Consider the following 19,608-nt stretch of genomic DNA (forward strand, 5'->3'; position numbering starts at 1 on the left):
AAGAATTAGACAAGCATAAGTAGTATGTGAAATCTAGCTGTGAAAACCACCGCCACCAGAACAGCCATCAGCCATTGCAGGCATACAACTTATCTTAAAAATACAAGGTAACAAACAAGTAACTCTTACTTTGTAGATAATTAAATAGGCCGTTTCTTGGCCTGTACATCAAACAAGGGTATGTGTTTAATGAGAAACAAAAATACATTAAATTTACGATAAGGTGCTCCATTTTGTGTTCCAGTGGTGTCACTGTAATCACTTCCGTGCATTTTACATCAGTGCAATTGTCACGAGAGTGCTATGACGGACTGAACTAAGATTGTAAAGTCCTTTTTTATAATTTACGAATCCAAAATCCCATGTGCGATAGCTTGGGACAAATTGCCTCGGTGTAAACTTGCAAGCTTTAAACGATTCGTTTTTTCGGGTTGCGTCTTTCATTGAGCAGGTATACAAAACTGAATATTGACTTAAAGCTTTCGTGACTGCAGGAATTCATATCCTTGGGTCTTTCGGTAAAGTCACGTAGATAGGTTCAAAGAAAATAATTAAAAATAACAGAAAACTACGAAAAAAGCCTTTTTTTTCCTGAAGACGACTGCTTGCTTTGCGATCGAAACGTCGTAGTTTTCTGTTACTTTTTATTTTCTTTGAACCTATCTACGTGACTTTACCGAAAGACCCAAGAATATACGAAACTGCTTGAATTAAATCCAGTGTCATAGTTCCAACAGCTCTAGCATGTGTCAAGGCCAGATGGTATTTTATCCAATTGATTATGTTCTACAACAGTGGTCCCCTGACTTTCTGGACCACTGACCCACTGTTGAACCTCACCATCCTTTTCACAGACAACCATGCAGTAAAGAATATGGTGTTTTGTGAAAAAACAAATCACATCTTGAAAATTCTGCAGACGACTTACCACAGCCTTGCACATTATCAGTGGTCTACGGAGCACAGGTTGGGAACTACTGCTTTATAACAAACCACACTAGATTATGTGCATATTAACAATTGCTTGTGGTGCGATGGAAACATTATTTTTTTTATTTCCATCTATGTGACTTTATGTTTGTAATATTTTAATACAAATTGTATGAGATGAAATCTTTTATGAACAAGGACATGATTGAAAAAAAAAAACATCTCTATGGCTAAGAGTATTGGACAATATGTGGTAGTGGTTCAGTAGCCTGTAAAACATTACATTGTCTTTGAACTACAGACAGTAAATGGCAGAGTGAATGGAAGAAGAAAAATAACTTACAAAGTGAAATGTTTTGAAATGTTGATGCCGTCTTCCGATTTTTCCACTGCAGCACTGATAACGTTTCCACTCTCAGTTTTTTTTTCGTCAACTTCAGCTCGGTTAACTTTTACACCACTTCGAGCTTCATTCAACAAATCAACATCCACCGTGGCAATTTTGATGGCTTGCTTATTGCTGCTGTGAGGTAGATGCTGTGATTTCCATAAAACATCACCATCCTCTTTACGATCTGCTCCAGCACCTGAACTTTTAACATGCTCATTTGCCGGATTTACTTCAATTTCCAAGTACTGAGTTACAGCAACCTGCTGCTCAACGCTCTTATTATCCTTGTCATCCTCATCATCATCTGCTTTACGCCACTTAAAGAGGCTTTTCAGCGATATCTTTCGCTTGGGCTTCTGTCTTGCGACATGTGGCTGGGGTTCCAGCATCAAAGTGGGCACATCTTTCTCTGGCGATTGAGGTGGAGATATCACTTTCCTCTTGCTGCTCACCTGTGCCTTAGGTGTACTGTAAGGTGGGGGTGAATATGAAGAACTGTCCTCACGAGACTTTTTACGGGAGCATCCATGTGATGGCTGGGTAGTGAATGCGCTCGAAAGGGCTTCAATCCTTTCCCTTATGGTTGCCCCCTTTGCCGTATGAGCATTAGTTTTACCATTATCCAATTTGGAAAAGGACAAGTTTTGTGGCCTGGCTACCTGAAAGTTAAATGATTTTGAACGTACAACTTGCATAGCATGGGAGGGCGATTCTGCAGATGGGCTATCTGGTTGTTGATTGTGAGTCAGTTTTGGTTCCATCGGTAGTTTGGTTTGGATAGCTTCTGGTTCATCATACATACATTTTTGTATGTCTGTTCTTTGACTTGTGCAAGACTTTTTTGAATCTTCAACAACATGTGGTCTCTCAGAAAGAAGACTCTTCACAGTATCTTCAGTACGTTTGTAATCGTGTGTATGTTTTAATTCTGAAACATTTTTATTCGAATTATTAAAGCTACTTTTGCTCATGATTTCAAAGCTACTAAGAGCTGGTGTTTTAATTTCTTCATAAGGATGGTTTTTGGGCAGTTTAGCCTTACCCCTTTTCAGAACATTTCCTGGTCCAACAAAACTTTCATAACAGGAAAGGTTGTCATATGCGCCTGGATTTATTACTATGGGAACCTTCACTGCTTTCCTCTTGCAGCTTTGTGAGTAATACGGCTCGTCATGAATGATTATAGGAAATGGGGGCATCCCTGCATTGTTGTAGCTATTAAATTTGATCTCGCATGTTTTTGGTGATGAGATATCCATAATTTTCGTAGTCACTTTTGAGCCAGTTGACTTTTCACTGCCAGAATTCTGCAATTCTGCATTATCTTCTGGAGGAATGGGTGCATTTTCCACATCTGATGCAGTGTCCTTGATTATGCTATGAAATCCTTCACATGAACCATTATCTTTCAAAACTAGCGGATTGTGAGAGCAGGCAGTCCACATTTCATGATAGAATTTACCCCCATGTTTATTCTCAGTCTGCGAGGAGGGCATAACTTGCGGTGTGGCATACACAGTAGTAGGTTGCAATATAGTAGTTGATTTTGGATCTGAATTTGGTATTTGGTTGGTTTCTGAATTTTCAGAATCTTTTTCGTTCACTACAGATGACACATCAACAACCGTGTAAGGCTTGCAAACTGTAACAGGCTCAGATCTAACAACTCTATATGGCTTCAATAACTGATCTCTTGGTGACTGGACAGCATTATCAGTTTGTGTTTTATCATCTTCCATACTCAACTGGCGACTCCTGCGTTCCAAATGAATTGTAAGGACAACCTTCTGTTTTTCTGCCTTCTTTGTTATTAAATTGTCTTTCATACCCTCGTGGAATTGTATTTCTGCATTCTCTTCATCACTAATTGTGGCATAATCTGGCTCAAAGTCACGACTGTTTTCTATCTTTTCACATACTTTTTCAGTTTCAACAGTTGGAGGTTGTTTGCTTGAATTTGCTTGTAAAGAGTCTTTTGGCTGGCTGTATGGGTACAGTTCTGCAAAATCTGATGAAGAGGACTCAGAATCAGAGGATGTGTCTGAGGCCTCAAAGGTCCCCTGGCTGTGTCCAAACTCTGGATACAACATAGCTAATGCAGGATTCCGAGGGTCACATTCTAGAATTTCATCATAACTGTCATCGTATTCCAAAACACAAACTCGCTCCATTGACTTTCTGCCCATAGGCACAGTATTCCATTTTTTGTTGAATCCACCTCCTTGCTCACCCTCTGGTAAATCTCCTTCTTGGAAATCAGGCAGCTGAAGCTGAGAACTTGTCACAGGCATTCGTGAAATGGATTCACAATAGCTGTCTTCCCAACCCTCCGCCACATGAATATGTTGCACTATCCCTTGGCCCTTAAGATTGTCTTTCTCTTGATTGGCAACCTGAAGGTTACATCTTGTAGACTGTGACGTTTTTGAACTCTCGGAGCTGTGCGTTGGACTCACATGCTGAAAATGCGAACCTCTTAAGCTATCTGGGTTTGAATACATTAGTTCAGTAGTCCTAGTGTTCTCAATGCCATGTGTTGACAACACCGGGGCCAAAAATCCTGTCTCTTTATACATTCTCGCTTGTCTCCAGCCCTGCTGTTCTTGTCCACTATGGCATAAACAAGGTCCTTGTAAATCTTGTGTCTGCCTATGCTTACTTTGTGAACCAGTTCCACGTTGCTCAGAAGCTAGAGCACCTGCTTGCAATTCAGTAGCTCTTGAACCTACACCACCAGTACCACCTCTGCTTTCTGGGTGTAATTCATCTTCCTGAACGGCAATTACTGGTGATACAAATAGTGGCCTTCTTTGATCAGAATGTGACTGTTCTCGTTCTTCACCCATTCCCAGGTCTTTCCCTTCAGAAGACATACGGGTAGGCCTTACAGCAATGGTAGGTTTATTCACAGAAGCTGTTTTTAATGACTCCAGCCCAATATTACCCTGACCTGAAGAATGCATTTTGATGCCTTCTGCAGCTACACTAGAAATTGAAGGAGGCTGCCTCCCACTTTCAAAAACTACCGCAAATCTGTTACTTCCAGCTTTGGTCACGTCAGATCTGTTGGAACGGGAAAATGCAATTCGTTCCGAATCCGTCACAGCCGTATGGAGGGTCTTTGATTTGAAACAGTTCTTGCATGCACCTGGTTTCCATGCGTGCTCGGTAAATGAGTGACAGGCAGACATCTTCGGTCAAAGTTCCATCCAGTACTGTACTTCTTTTCTTTGCAGCCTGCGTTAAACCTGTAAAACAAAAGTTGCATTTAGGGAATAATATTACTATTCACAATCAAATGTTTTAAAATATTTGACGGCATGTTTATGTAACTATTTGTCAATATTTTTTTTTTCTAAACCACACCAATATTCCAATTAACTTTAATATGGAATTATTTTCGGACATTGTAATCAAGAATTGCATACATCAAAAGAAAAAAAGTTTATAATTTAATGTATAGCATAACTCCAATATATTGTGGTGATATGGGAGCAACATATCGCAGCGCACTGTTGATGCGAGTCCTAACATCAACAAAAAAATGTTCAGTCGCAGTGTGGCAAATATTACTGGAGCAATGAGCTGCGCAATTCTATTCATTCACGTAAAATACATGCGATTACAGGGGAACAGCAGCATGTGACTAGAAGCTCAATCTATCTATCTACAAGTTTTTTTTAATGAGAACCAAATGGTACAAATCTGCAATATGGGTATAAAGTCAAGGATTTTTTAAAACTTAATATTGAAGACGCCGATCAAAACCATCACGTTACCATACATAGCAGGCGTTACCAAAAAGATTGCTAAAATCTTAAAAAAACACAAGACCCAGGTCCGATTCAGTACAGTACACAAAATCCGTTATCTAATCCCATCTGTGAAGGATGTCATTCCTGACTTGCAATACCCTGGAGTCTACAAACTAAGTTGCATCTGTGGTGATTGTTACATTGGGGAAACGAAACGTAATGTCTCTGACCGGATCCGCGAGCATAAGTCAGATCTGAAACACGGCAGAACTAATTCCTCAGCCGTTGCTGATCATTGCTATAACGCTGTGGGCTCCCATGATATTGTTTTCTCCGAGACCAAGGTGCTCTGCAAGCCATCTGGCTACCATCAAAGATTTGGTCATGAAGCCATCCAGATATATAAACATAACGTCACCGAGAGGACGGATATAAATTGAGAAATCATTGGAAAGATGTTATTAACCAAGTAAAATTTAACTGTTCATAGTTGTTCCATCTTATTTACCGGGTATTAGTCTATTTTACTGAGTTAATTGCATCCTCAACGTTTAGCAGTGCGGCTATTTTGCTTTGGATGTCATCATCTATCTTGGCAGCAATAATGTTGCCTTCTTACTCTCAGCGTCTCTGCTGTACCTGGAGTGTACGCACTCCTCGCACCATTCACCCCCCCTATCCTGCCCCTCTCTGACTTATGTAACTGCTCTAACCCTGGTCTCTCTCCCGCTTCAGTAAAAATGTCCTTGCTGTGGTTGACACACCTGATGATGATTGCTTGTGTTGCAATTGAAACGTCGTGATTTATTTATCTCTATTATTTATTTATTTTTCGACTACATGACTTTACCGAAAGAATCAAAGAGTATGGATCCTTGCAGTCACGAAAACTTCAAATCTACAATTAATATTGAAGTATAAAAAAAAAACTTAATTCTCTTGTAAATAAATCACATCAGCACAGCTGATCTGTGCAGATGCAAAATAGAAAATATGCATTTCACCCACCTTTGCAGCTCTGCAATTATAATTGCAACTCCACAATTATATTTGCAGATGCACCCTTTAAACACTTCAGAGTTTGAATTGTGCATTGCGCAGCACATTAAAACATTTATGGTAAAGCTACTGAAAGCAGTCGTCATCAAACGATGGTTCACCCCCACCAACATGTGACTAGCTTCCCCCCCCTCTCACGTGCACGGGAACTCATCGCAATATTTGCCCTGCACCCCCGCCCCCTCACCTACATCTCCCCAAGGTTCCACTCCCTTCACACATCCTTCCCTAGCCGTGGACCCCTCCCGGGCACTGATATACAGAGGCATACCGCTTATGGCACTCAGGATGTGCTCTTGGTAAATGGAGGGCTATGTGAAACAACGCTATAGGAGGTAATTATAACATGAACGCAATGAAATTGCATTCTGACATGCGTATTTTTTTTACCAGAACAAAATATGAAGGCTCTATTGAGGTATCGGTTGTAATCTTAATAATGATATTGGTACACAAGATACATTTATTTAAATAATTTTAGAAATAAAATTAACTTTGAATGATAAAAAAATACAATAAATTATGTACCCCACTAGTGCATTCAGTCTGTGCTTATGTAAGATTAACCACCATCTGCCGTAAACGCACGTTCCACGGGAAGCTATACTAACCAATTTGATTGCTCAATCCATGGGTCGCCAATGAATCCATGCAGCAATTAATCCTTGCTAAATCGATACTTTAACGTGGGTGTCGGATCGACTATGAGCAGAATTAATACATAATTAATACAATAGACCATATATTGCCAAAGACATGCCCTTACCGGTAACGCCATCCCTACTTTCTTCCATATATGGGCTGATCCGTGTGGGAATATTCCTCTAGGATAGAAAGCGTGATAACAAAATAGCGTTATAAGAGGCAACCTTTAAACTCGTACACGAGTTTGCTAAATGTTAGTGGCACACCGAACCAAGAAATCCCAACTGTGCATGCCCGACAAAGGGAGTTGAGAGGCTAATGGCTGTCTGCCGTACTGCGCTGCGACCAGTGAAGAGGAGAGGGTGGAAGCTGGGGGGCCGAATCGGCCACTGAATGGCACAGCGGGTTTGTCTGTCCTGGCTTGTGAAGTGAGGTTCTCGCTTTTCCGTTAAGTCCAAAAATACCACGGCACACCTGCGACTTTGCCGCGGCACACTGGTGTGCAGCGACACATGGTTGCAAAGCACTGCATGCAGGATTCATGCACAGAACCATTTCATATTCTACATGAGGAAAACATTTTCATTTGCTGGGTAGGAGCATAAAATGTGACGTCCGTTGCATCTTTTGATGTACAAATATAGTGTTTCATAACGCGACAATTGATGTTAAAATGTATGGAGGATGCACTTTGATGTTTTGCTTTTGTAATGCACAGCTGTATTTCATGAATTACTTTTAGCTTAAGGCTGTGAAACCTAGACAAAATGTTAAATGTATCAAATATTAATATTTACATAAACCGTGGCCCAAAGCACAGAATTAGTATAAAAATTATGTTTGCCAGGGTGTAAAGCTAAAGCATGCTAGTAAATAGCCACTAACATTTTCACATACTTGCATTTCCGTTAAATACAATATCAAAACACTACTCTCATCATTCAATCGCAACTCATGATCTATGCTTACTGCTAAAACTCACAAATAACACCACTTATGTTTAAATTCTCACAGCTGCAGTCATCTCTAAAACGAACCACCCACAATAAAACGCAATCCTAACATTTTCCATTCAAATTTGATCACATACCATGCACACCAATCACCATTCACACTGAAAATACGTATATTCCCTATCTATTCAACAATCATGTGCATCACGAGCAGTCACTCGTTCTAGATCTACGCATGTAACGTCATTGGGTTGCCACAATATACATTTTGATGAGACACTATAATATACATTTTCATGATATGACAGTTGTTACAATATCAGTTTCCCATAAAATTGTAATTGTAAAGCAATCCCTCGCCAACCACGGACTTGCCAACTGTGAATCATGTATATACGATTTTTTATTTATATACAATTATTAAGCGCAGCCTGGAAATAATGTAAGTATCCACGGGTAAGCGCACAGGTCCGCAACATGCATTTACAAATTTTGCGGGGTCATGGTCCTCCTTCGTACCACAGCGCCAACCGTGGTCACCTGATGCGCTATGTAGCTTATCAGCTGTCCATCTGTTTTGTTGTACTCTAATTTAACCTCCTTCTTGGTTTTTTCGGTAAAGTTACGTAGAAGGGAAATAATAAAATAATGAAAAGAAAACATAAAATAAAATTCTCACGACGTTTCGGCCACAACACAAGCAGCCGTCCTCAGGTGAAGAAACAGAACTGTCGGAAAGACAGCGCTCCAATGAACACTGCTAAGCTTGGCAGCGTATTTTAAGCTGGGTGGGAGGAGCAGAGAGCCTTGACAAAGGAGTTCACATATCAACAGAAGAATTAAGCATTGAAGTAGCTATATTAATGTGAGAGATTAGCAGGATGTTAAAGTCAGAAATTAGCATGTAACTGGGATATTAGCATGATGTTAATTTGAGGAATTAGCGTGTAACTGGTCAGAAATAAAATATTTAATTGCCTCGGTCATTTTGTACTATTTCGTACTCTGGGGTACCGCATCGGAACTACATTCACATTAACCCTTTCCTGTTCCGAGACGTCTGCAAGTTGTAGGGTGGGTCCCGTTCACCGCTAAATCTAGGAACGCGCAAGCAGTTAAGGTTAATTTTATTTAGAGGCATAACATCGTTGTTTTCAAAGACATTGTACTGGACTCACCGCAGAGAACTGTAGCGACACGACCGCACTATATGACATCTGGCACCAAACTGTGCCACATGCCCTCTCGCATTACCTTGTGGGAGCCTTGGTACATCTTTCGACCTGAAGACGTACTGATAAAAGTTATTTTATTTTCCAATTCCGTTCTGATGAAGTATATGTACGCCTGCCCAGTCATCTATGACTGATGACCTAGAGGAAAGAGGAGGGTGGGCTGAGCCCCTCCTCCTTCTAACCACCTCTACCCCCATCACCCCATTGTCATCATTAATATTAAAGGTATGTAAAGTTAATGTAATGTTTATTAATGTTTTATTATGTCATTGTGTAATGTACTCTATTTTGTTCGATGTTTAGTTCATAAACAGGCAAGTTAGTTAAGCTATGTTGAATCTGACCATGGCCCTATTTCCCACTGGCCCTGTACTTTATCAACCACAGATTTGCCTACCGTGGCATTTTCCCGGAACCTAACCCCCGCGGTTGGCTAGGGATTTTTGTATTTCAAAAATGTATTATGTTATTTTTATGGTTGTGAAAAGATAATTGATAACCGTTTTTTTTAAATCGACTGATTATAAAAGTCAGGAATATGTAATCGATTCCAGTGGAATGTTAATAGTGAATACATCAATTGCCAAAATGTGTTCATAATGTTGTTTTGCAGAAAGGCTTCCAGCAGAGGGAGCTCTAGAGGGTATTTGGTCTACTCTTCAACGCTAACTAGACGTATTGGAAGCGGTGGGCGTTCCCACAATTTACCCCAACACACACGACCCGCCAATCGACTTAACTAACGTGTACCCATTTATACTCAATGGGTGGACAGGCAGGGGAATTTAATAATCTTACTCCATTGTTTCCACTGCTGAGCCGGGAGATCGAATCAAACCAGCGATGTCTGGATTCCAAATACAGCGAGCCAGAACATTACACCATAGCAGCTCCTATCATTTCTCAGTTATAAGTTTAAATAGTATGTTTTTTGCAAGACATTTCTTTATGTTTAATAAACATACTATGCAAAAAACGATTATGACAACCTTACTTTAGACTGCAACTAGAATATTGCATTATGTAGCAACTGACTAGTGTAGCTGCTGCTCCACTGATCTAATTAAGGAGGTCAAATAAGCCGTTATTTTGTATCTCAGTATGACCCAGTTATTTTTTCAAATATCTTTTTCAAAACGCTCAAAATTTTCATCAAAAGCATGATCCAGAATGAAAACAAGGTAATTCATGTTATACATGATTTCCAACATGTTTGTCCTCGTAAGCATTTCATAATTCCAATAATAGTGGTAGTGCTCACATCAGGCATACAGATAGTAGTAGTCTGCAAGGCTACGAAATGAAGCTATGTCACTTGCAATGACACATGGGAAATTATGTCACACGCAGTAACACATTGGAAACCCGTGACTTAATTTGGCTGCTTTTGAATAGGGTAATTCCAAAATAACACATTTAGCAGAGCATTTAAAGCATACTCACTTCACGGTGTCATCTGGTCCAACACCAGTGGAGACTAGGCTCTAAGAAAAGCCGTCTCGGGTGTGGACCAATCAAATTCAAGGACAGTGCATATCATTATCAGAGTTGTTTCTTTTTGTTTGCATTTTTGACTGCTTGTGTTGTGGTTATTGCAAACATTATCCCTTGTATAAAGGTGTCAGTTTTTGTGCCAGCTAAAAGGGTAAAAACCTATTACTTACTCACTTTGTTCATTAATTCCTATATTGAATGAACAAAGATGTCCTCCTGTTTTCCCAGATATCCTACATCTGTGAAAACGACTGGAAATCTATCAACGAGCTTTTCGCTCATCAGATTTTCTAGTATAAATAAGTACAGTAAAACCTTGGATTGCGAGCATGATTCGTTCCGGAAACATGTTTGTAATCCAAAGCACTTGTATATCAGTTGTGATCACGTGACGCTCGGCAGACAAAGCGTATACGTACTACTCGTATTGCAAGACTTCACTCGTTTATCAAATTGATATTTATTTAAAAATTTTGCTCGTCTTGCAAAACACTCGCAGACCAAGTTACTCGCAATCCAATTTTTTACTGTATTCTGATTCAGATATTTTCAGTGTCACCATACATATTCTATCGTTTGGTACATTATTTTTGTACTTTCATATTTTAAAAGAACATATGATGAGCTTTTTAACCTGGAGGCTAGACTATTGCTGCTTTGCATATGCACGTATTTTGATGGCCTTGCATAGACATACATATTTTTTATGATAATAGTGTTCCTAATGATCTTTCCTATAATATGAACTGATATTTAATTTCAGGGTCGCATTTTTTCCCCACTTCATGATCATTCTCAGCACAGAAAAATGTCTGGACAGGATGCCCTATCCAACATTCCGAAAAAATATGCGTTTTGTTTGCCAAAAAAATACAATGCAATGTTTTTGTATTGTAATGAAATGTTTGCAATTGTTTAAATTCACACATCTGGAAATAGTTGGTGTAAAGGAAATACTTTATATTCCAGTTAAACACAAAACATTACAAGAGCCATCTATTTGCCTTTCTCAAAACTGTAAAAATGTTCCTAACCATGGTCACAATAAAATATAATGTATTCTTGTCCATAGAGCCACAGCAGTATAACAAAACAGCGGTACACAAAGACATCTACACCAGTTAAATTGCAATCCCTACATAGTTGCATATTGGACCCTTAGTTGCATATTGGACCCTTGGTCAGGAATGTAACCTATTAACCATTGATTATCTGGGATAATATAATTAATCGGTCTTGACCTACATCGCCTATATTTTTCTGCACTGTCCTATATGCCTAAAACACCTGTTTTATGAATGGAGGTCACCCACCCAAGCATGATCAAGGCTTAGGTCTACTTGGTTAGTGATTTCTGATGGGATCAGGCAAATTCCAAGTGATTTGGTATTCGTCTACTTTATCAAAATTTTATTTTATTCTTAAAATATGGAAAATGTCTTCCAAACCAATATTTATACAGTTTAAATCGTTCAAATCCAAAGTGTTATTTTGAATGTATCCCAATACATATCTCATTCATAAACCCAATTGTATTGTATGTATGCTTGGGACTGTGGTACATGCCCAGGCATGCCCAGTGATAGCACTTATTCCTTGGACCATAAACAGAGCCTGCAGAACTGGGGCATGTGACACTAGTCAAATACTACGATGCCTATGGGTCATGAAATAATTGGATCCTCACAAAATGATAAAACACAGCAAGCTTATCAATTACATTATTTTTATTCTCCACAATAATCTTCAAAATGGTGTCACGATAAGTTAATTTGTGGATGATGAGTTATATGAGATGTATGATAATAAATATGGTTACAGCAATTTTTTTAACATGCGTTGTTTATTTAAATATACATCTTTGAGAGTTGGAATTTGTAATATTTTAAAATAAACGTGTTAATCTCATTCAACATGAAAAGATTTGAGAAATCAATTTTCCTACATTTCTAATCAGTATTTTCCTTCTTGTTCGAAGGGCTAATATGAAGGTTGTTGTCACCTTTGCCACCAGCAATCCTTAGTTCACCCTGTATGCGACACACACCTGGCAAAAGGTGGAGTAACCTGAAAAAGTTGACATTTATGTTGAAAATTAAAACTTAATATTGGCAAACTGGTACATCACACCAGGAAGCCAGGATTTTTATTCAGCCTGAGCTATCTTGAATTTTGTAAGTATTTATTCTTAATTTGATATAGATAGCAACTTATATCTTTCACACATGAGGAACATTAGTTGAGGGAGTGTAACATGGCAGGGACATTGTTCAGGTATGAGAGCGAGCCCCCATTCCTTGTTTATTATGACAAGTAAGCGCCATAAACACAACACTCAAGTGACCATCACAAATCTTACTGCGGAGCACAACGCTCACGGCTCCACCTCCTCTTATGGACACACAGGAGTGTTAATGGAAGCGAGCCGTTGTGCCAAGGGAACAGCGGCTTTGATTGTAATTGTTTTAATGGTTTCCCCACATTATAAGCATGTAAGTCTCATACTGAATTCCAAAAGCATGCAAACAATCTGACCAGAAGCACAGCTTCATGCGCTCGGCCCCCCATCCGTCCCCCAGGCCCCCTCCCCATTCCTCTCCTCTGAAGCCGGAAGGAAGTAATCATAACTTTTAAAAGATTTTAACAAGGTTCAATGCATGTTTGGGTTAGCCTACACTATCCCAATCTAATATATTACTTGTTTTTTTTACACATGGCTCTGCAGTTGACTTATGTAAGACACTATTGGTGGCACGTGCCTCAAGCACTGACTTTGTGAAGTCAAAAGTTTAAGAAAAGCCCAGCGAAAATGAGTAACATCATTGGACAAGCAAAGGTACGCGGCCGAGTAAAACCTGACCGCATGGTTTGGCTACAGCGCAATTGGCATGGTTAAGACTGCCGAGAGAAACCGGGCTCTGCCCATTTGCCCGGTTTGTTAAGTGGCTGTGGGAATGCTGCATAAGAAGGGATACACGTCACCAGAGGCCCTTAAATAACACTAAAACTCCAATACATCTACAATGCTGCGGTTGTGATGGAATGTTAGGCATTAGCAGATTTTTTTAGCAAATCTTAAGGGATGTATAGATACCGTGAAATGGTGCAGTGGATAACAGTATTCATGGATATGAGGATGATAAAAAGGAGTTTCCCTCGATTTTAAAACAGTTACTACCGTACGTAAGATGTCCGAAGAAACATTCCGAACAAATCCATAATCATTACAAGATACAAAGGGACTGTTTTGGCAGTAATGCACAAGCATAAACCTATATTTCAACAGTACTGCCTTGCAACATAAATATGTTATGTTTTGGGAAATGTCTTCTTCAGGGCAGAGAGATTGACTGACTTGCACAGTAAAACACTGGCAAGCCAGACTTAGGCAGCACTGGTCTGGCTAGCTGCTACAATAATGAAACCAATACGAACAACACTCTGCATGACACCTATTATTAAAAACATCTATTTATTGTAATATAAATATAAAAAATGCGGTAAAACAATGGTGGTGAGATGTTAACTCCTCGCTTGGTGTACAAGTCTTGGGTTCGATCCCGACCCTGACGCTTGTATATTTGGATGTGCATGTGTCTCTCCCGGTGGTCGCTTGGATTTTTCTCCGGGTCCTCCAGTTTTTCCCTCCACATTTAGAATCAATATGCATTTTGAGTATTTGGCTGCTATGCATTTTGTTGAGCTATCATTTGTAGCCAGGACGCTTATGAAAAAGAGCTTTATAGACCAGCAGGCCTTACCTGGTAAAATAAGATTAGTTTAAAGTTTATTTATTTGGGCAATATGGTGTGGCTATATAGAGCACTTCTAAAGTTTATCCAGCCATACCTGCAGTCCCCCCCTCCCCAAACAGGCCCAACCCCTTGGTACGGGGGGGGGGTAACCAGAGAGAGGGGCCTAAAGAATAAGGGGCAGGGCCTAAAAAGAAAAGGCACGGAACCAAAAGAGGACATTGGGCCTAATGAGGAAAGGGCGGGGCCTACAGAATTCCCTTTTGATTTATGGTAATAGGATACAATAAGTGCAGCAGGCAGCATTCCTTTAGTGCTGCAATGTCGGCCACAGGCCAACTCGTTGTATTGTGTTGCCATCCACGTCGTAAACCAAATAGTATCCTGAAGCAAACAATACACACGACCACCCGACTTCAATAAAATAATAAATTCCAACTAAATCGAAGCTTGAAAGTCGACACGCTATCACGAACATAGCTGCTTTGAAGGAGATACAAGACACGTGTAATACTTGGCGAGCAGAGTGGAAGTGGGGGCAGGAAAGAACTGCTTCCACTCGATGTTATTTAGCCGACCTATGGGCAGCTAAATTCGAAATCCGTCTCACTGGGATTTTACTGTATGTGGAAATTACACCTTACATTTTAGACCCTGAGAGAAAACTGGGCCATTTTAAGAAAGTTTACAAAAAAAAAGTTTTGAATTGAAATGTGAAAGTGTTCTACAGCAGACCTATTTGATAACAAGCACAGGCAGATGTCTCCTACAAACTACATCATTTGTAAAAAGCTTAGGATAAAAAATAACCAGGTAAAATCTAACTTTGTTTAAGCATTTGCAGTGTGTATCTTTTTATCACTATGAAAACGTTACGTTCCAAGAGCAGAATCAGTACAGTATTTATAGGAGTTAGCAAAACCACATAGTACAACTGGATTAAAGCCAAAAATATATTTATGGATGCTATATCGCTCTGACAGTTAAAACATTGAGGCAATATAAAAAAGCACCCTATGAATTAGCATAAAAAGACAAATACAGTACAGTTAAATTGTTGTCATCCATGACAGGGAGGCAGGGTCATGGAAATGGAATTCATGAACTCCGGTGACCTGAGCTCATACAAGCCATGGGAAACATTACTTAAGAATCGTGTCCGAACCGTTCCTGATTCTCCCACTTTACCAACTTACACTGACCAGCCATGGTGAGGCATGGTAAAAAAACAACCCCCATGGCCGATAGTGTTGGGATGCCTTCAACATCGGATTGGCAAGGGCTGTCAATTATTTTAAGTATTTAGTAGTTCCCTCTGGGCAACTAAAATTACCCAAGGTCTGTTCACCTTGAGTGCCTCGTCCCTGTGCTTTATGGAGTGCCCTATACAATGTGTCACATGCCACACGTAACACAATGAGTGGTGTCCATACATTAAAATAACCAAACACGACAGACACTGCACAACATGGACGATGACTCTATCTGCCTCACAAAACCATTACCGGAAAAATGAAGCATTTGTGCTTCAGTAATATCAACACAACTTTATATGAAAGTTGTCTCATACTGCAACATTTTTACAAGTTACCATGCCCCTGTTACATATGGACAGAGCATTAAAGACATTCAGCTTTCGTTCGAAAGCTTTAAAAAAAGAACACGTTTGTCCACAATGTCAACCTTTTCGTTAAAAGAACATGATCACTCTCAGACGAGTCTCCAGATTCATTAACAGTTGTGTATCCCGGCCACTTAAGTGTGAGATGTGCATTGTGCCTAACAGTCGCAATAAACATCCGAATACTGTTACACAGCAGTGGCCAGACGGATTAGGGGTTAACAAACATCCCCGACAGGGCACCGAGCCAACAACCACTCTAATCGTGGGTTGGAATCTTGGCAACTGCGTTTTTAAGCAGGGACTTGCTGGTCTCAACCAAGTGATTAATGACAACAACAAGTAACGTGCAATGTTCATTTTGAAATATTCAAGTCCTTCAGACTACAACTCTGCGTTTGTCATTCAATACGTTTAATCGTCATAAAGATGGCTTTTGTATTATGTGCTACAAGAGGGAATTCTTTTAAAGGGAATTCAAAAGCAGTGGTGTGGCATAACTTTCGAGGCCGTTCCCTGGCGTTATGTTATATGCTGCTCACTGACCGTCTCCCGATGTGATATGACAATATAATTGTACCATAACTGGGCATGAAAGAAAGTGTTTACAATTCCAAGTGGACTATGGTACCGAAGACAGCGGAGCACCTCGCCTAATCTCCCTCGCGTGCATGTTGGAGAGATGAGGCAATTCATTTGAGAATTTGGCCTGTCTGCAGCTTGTCCCACGGAACTTCGTAGACATCACTATTGGCAACAACCAAAATCACGGTTCAGTGATAGTATTAATTCTGGCTCACGCGACTTTACTATGCATGACCAATCCGTATATAAACAATGCATTATATGCACCACAGGGACATCGTTCAACAGTATGTTGTTGATATTCTTTGTGTCTTTTGGTAAAGTCACATAGATAGGTACAAATTAATAAAAAAATATAAAATAAACCAAAAAAATTAAGACGTTTCGATCACAACACAAGCGATCGTCATCAGGTAACGTCCTGATGACGATCGCTTGCGTTGTGAACGAAACGTGCACTTTACCGAAAGACCCAAACAATATGAATTACTGCAGTCACGAAAGCTTTAAGTCAAGATTTAGTATGTTGTTGAATATATTGCGCCGACTACACCAAGCCAGAGGTGATAGTTTATAGTCAACAGGCACCTTCTGGAAAGGTACTTTATATCACGGCTGTATTTTAGTCGGTAAAGCAAAAAAAATACGAAGAGATATAAACCTTTATTTTCAAGTCTGTATTACCGTAACGTAATCGATTGTGGTCAGCGATCTGCACTCTTGAACCTGGCGTTCCGAGTTCGATTCCGGGCCAGGGGTAACATCCTTTTAACAACCAGCAGGGTGAAAATTTGGGTCCAAGAAACCTAAATGATCGAAACGCCGTGAAGAGGCTTTTTTAATCAAACGGTGGAACTTTAAAATATTGCCGTACCGTTGTGACTAGTTACGAAAGACTGTTCATTGTGCGTTTTTTTGTACTTGGGTACTTGAACGCATTCGCTTCACTTGTTTCTATTGTTGAGATATCACTTGTTGACAATATAGTCTCGTATCACCTGGAGATAAGAACGTCGTCACTCACCAGGGGACACTCAACACAGGCGAGGAGCAGCAGCAGCAGAAAAACGCCGACACGATCGACACAATAGACACGTGAGATCGGGGATGGCTATGGTGGCGGCCACTGCTCTAAACAACACAATATTAACGTCCTGCTCGTATTCTAGTAGCCGTAATTAGGCAGAGAAAACCAGCTGCCCAAGCAAGCAAAGGCCCTGGACGTATCCAGCAGGCGACAAAACGACTTAACTACTGTACAACAACACAAACTCCGACAAACAAAATGTGATTAAAACGGAAGCGATCACATTTGCTTAGCGCAATTCTTAATTTAAAAAAAGCGTCTGTAACGCAACAACAATAACACGCTCAAACAACAGAAACGAATACCAGAACAAAGACCGCAAACGGGGGCTTCGCAAAGCAAACAAAGTTTAGAGAGCAACAATAAAAACACTGAAGCGACGTAGGAGGCAACAGCAGCGGTGACCACAGAAGAAGAAGAAAGCAAGGTCAGCAAAAGCAGACGAAAACTAAAATAGCGACAGGGACGGAACCAAAATAAGGCGCAAGCAGCAAGAGACGACGGACGAGAAGCGAAACGAAAACTTCACCACCACCACCAGAGAACAAGACAAAGATCCCCCTCCGTTGTAGCCCTGTAACAAGACTGCTGTGGGACAATTGCGGTTAGCGAGCACCTATCAAGGCAGGCACTGTGGCACACGAGGGCGGTAGTGGTGGTGGAGGAGGGGGGGGGGGGAGTAACACCACGCCCGGCCGTCTTTGTCTCCCCGGTGGCGCTATCGAGACACGCACAGAAACAATAACGAAACAAGAGCGGCACGCGGGCACGATAAGACCCAACAACGGCCAAGAAAAAGTACAAGGCTAACAACTAAAGCAACAAATACAGCACCACCACCAACAACAAAAACAACAACAGAGAACAGCGTGGTGCTTCTGTTTTAAAGTTGCGGCCCCTCCGTGATGGAGCTCCCTCCTCGAGTGCCTGCGCCTCACTGCGAGACCGGGGCAGTCTGCGCGTTCCCTGAGTGAGTGTGTGTGTGGCTGTTGTAGCCAGCAACAGCACCCCCACACCCTGCTTGCCTGTGCCCGTGTAATCTGTGCGCCATGCCTGTTTGCCTCCGATGCTGGAGTGAGTTGGGGGCGAAAGATTGTTCTTCTCGGCCGAAGTTTCCACTACAACGCGGCCTAGGCCCGCGGCGCCGCGCGCCAAGCCGTCGGGACGGCTCGCCCACGCGAGCTCCACGAGTGGCGAGAGACGACGGCGGAGAGACGACGGCGGTGCCGGAGTTAAAAAAGCGCCAAAAAGGTCCCCGAGGACGGACTCGGGACGAGGAGACACCGCCACACGGGGGATGGGGGGGGAGTGATCGTTCCTCTGCCTCGCTGCCGCCACGAGGGGGTGGCGGAGTGGGCGGTGCGTTGGCAGCGGGGCTGGGGGGGGGGAGGAGCCACCGCGAGTATTGCCACGCCCATCGCCACCGCTGGGATGGGATTGTGGCGATTCTGGAAGACGATTGGAAAACAAAACAAGATTTTTAAACAAACTTTGTTCCGTTTGGTTGTTTTTTTTCCCATCGACTGTCTGTTTCACTTGAAAGTGTACTCTCCCATTTTGGTTTGTCTCGTTCGTCACAGCAAAGGTTGCTGCTGGTCAGCGAGGCGCGTGGCGTTTCTCTCATTGCATTTATGGCTTTTATTTTGGTGATTTCGAAAACGTTTTTTTTTGGTTTGGCCATGTTTTTGTTTATTGTAGTACGGAGTTAGACTGATGGCCTTAATCTTAGTTGTCTTGTGGTTGTTGTTTTACTTTCATCCCACTGGGATTTTTGCACACAGCGTTGGTGTACGGTGCTATTTCAGGAATATTGTGATGTTTTTTTCCTGGATTTTATGTTTGCACAGTCACATAATCACTTTAATATGTTTTCTTGTTCATGTTTTTGTTTTTTGTTGTTGTTGCGTTTGCACCCGATTCGAGAGCCGAATGGCTCACAGGGTTATGCCAAATAAATGGAACTAAAAAAATGGAACTAAAATGAAACTTCTCTCGAGTAATTTACGCTGTTGCGCCTCGAGGGATGTTGGGTACCACCTTTATTATTATTTTTTCCCACCAAAAACAAGCATTGTTGAATTGTGTGTGTGAGAATTATTTT

At 41.0% G+C, this 19,608-nt stretch overlaps 1 protein-coding gene across 1 annotated transcript in view; it reads right to left on the minus strand.

Annotated features, from left to right (window-relative positions):
* Positions 1-19,005, minus strand: part of LOC116947527 (inactive tyrosine-protein kinase PEAK1-like) — a 40,789-nt gene extending 21,784 nt beyond the window's left edge. Inside the window, exons 1-3 of the mRNA XM_032963417.2 lie at positions 18,561-19,005; positions 6,902-6,959; positions 4,470-4,569 (exon numbers count right to left, since the gene is read on the minus strand). Of these exons, the coding sequence (XP_032819308.2) occupies positions 4,470-4,569; positions 6,902-6,929 (128 nt within the window). The 5' untranslated portion in view covers positions 6,930-6,959; positions 18,561-19,005. The remainder of the gene's footprint in view (positions 1-4,469; positions 4,570-6,901; positions 6,960-18,560) is intronic.
* Positions 19,006-19,608: the final 603 nt, after the last annotated feature.

This window comes from Petromyzon marinus, chromosome 1, assembly GCF_048934315.1.
Source record: "Petromyzon marinus isolate PM22_M1 ecotype Great Lakes invasive population chromosome 1, UKy_Petmar_22M1.pri1.0, whole genome shotgun sequence".
NCBI lineage: Eukaryota > Metazoa > Chordata > Hyperoartia > Petromyzontiformes > Petromyzontidae > Petromyzon > Petromyzon marinus.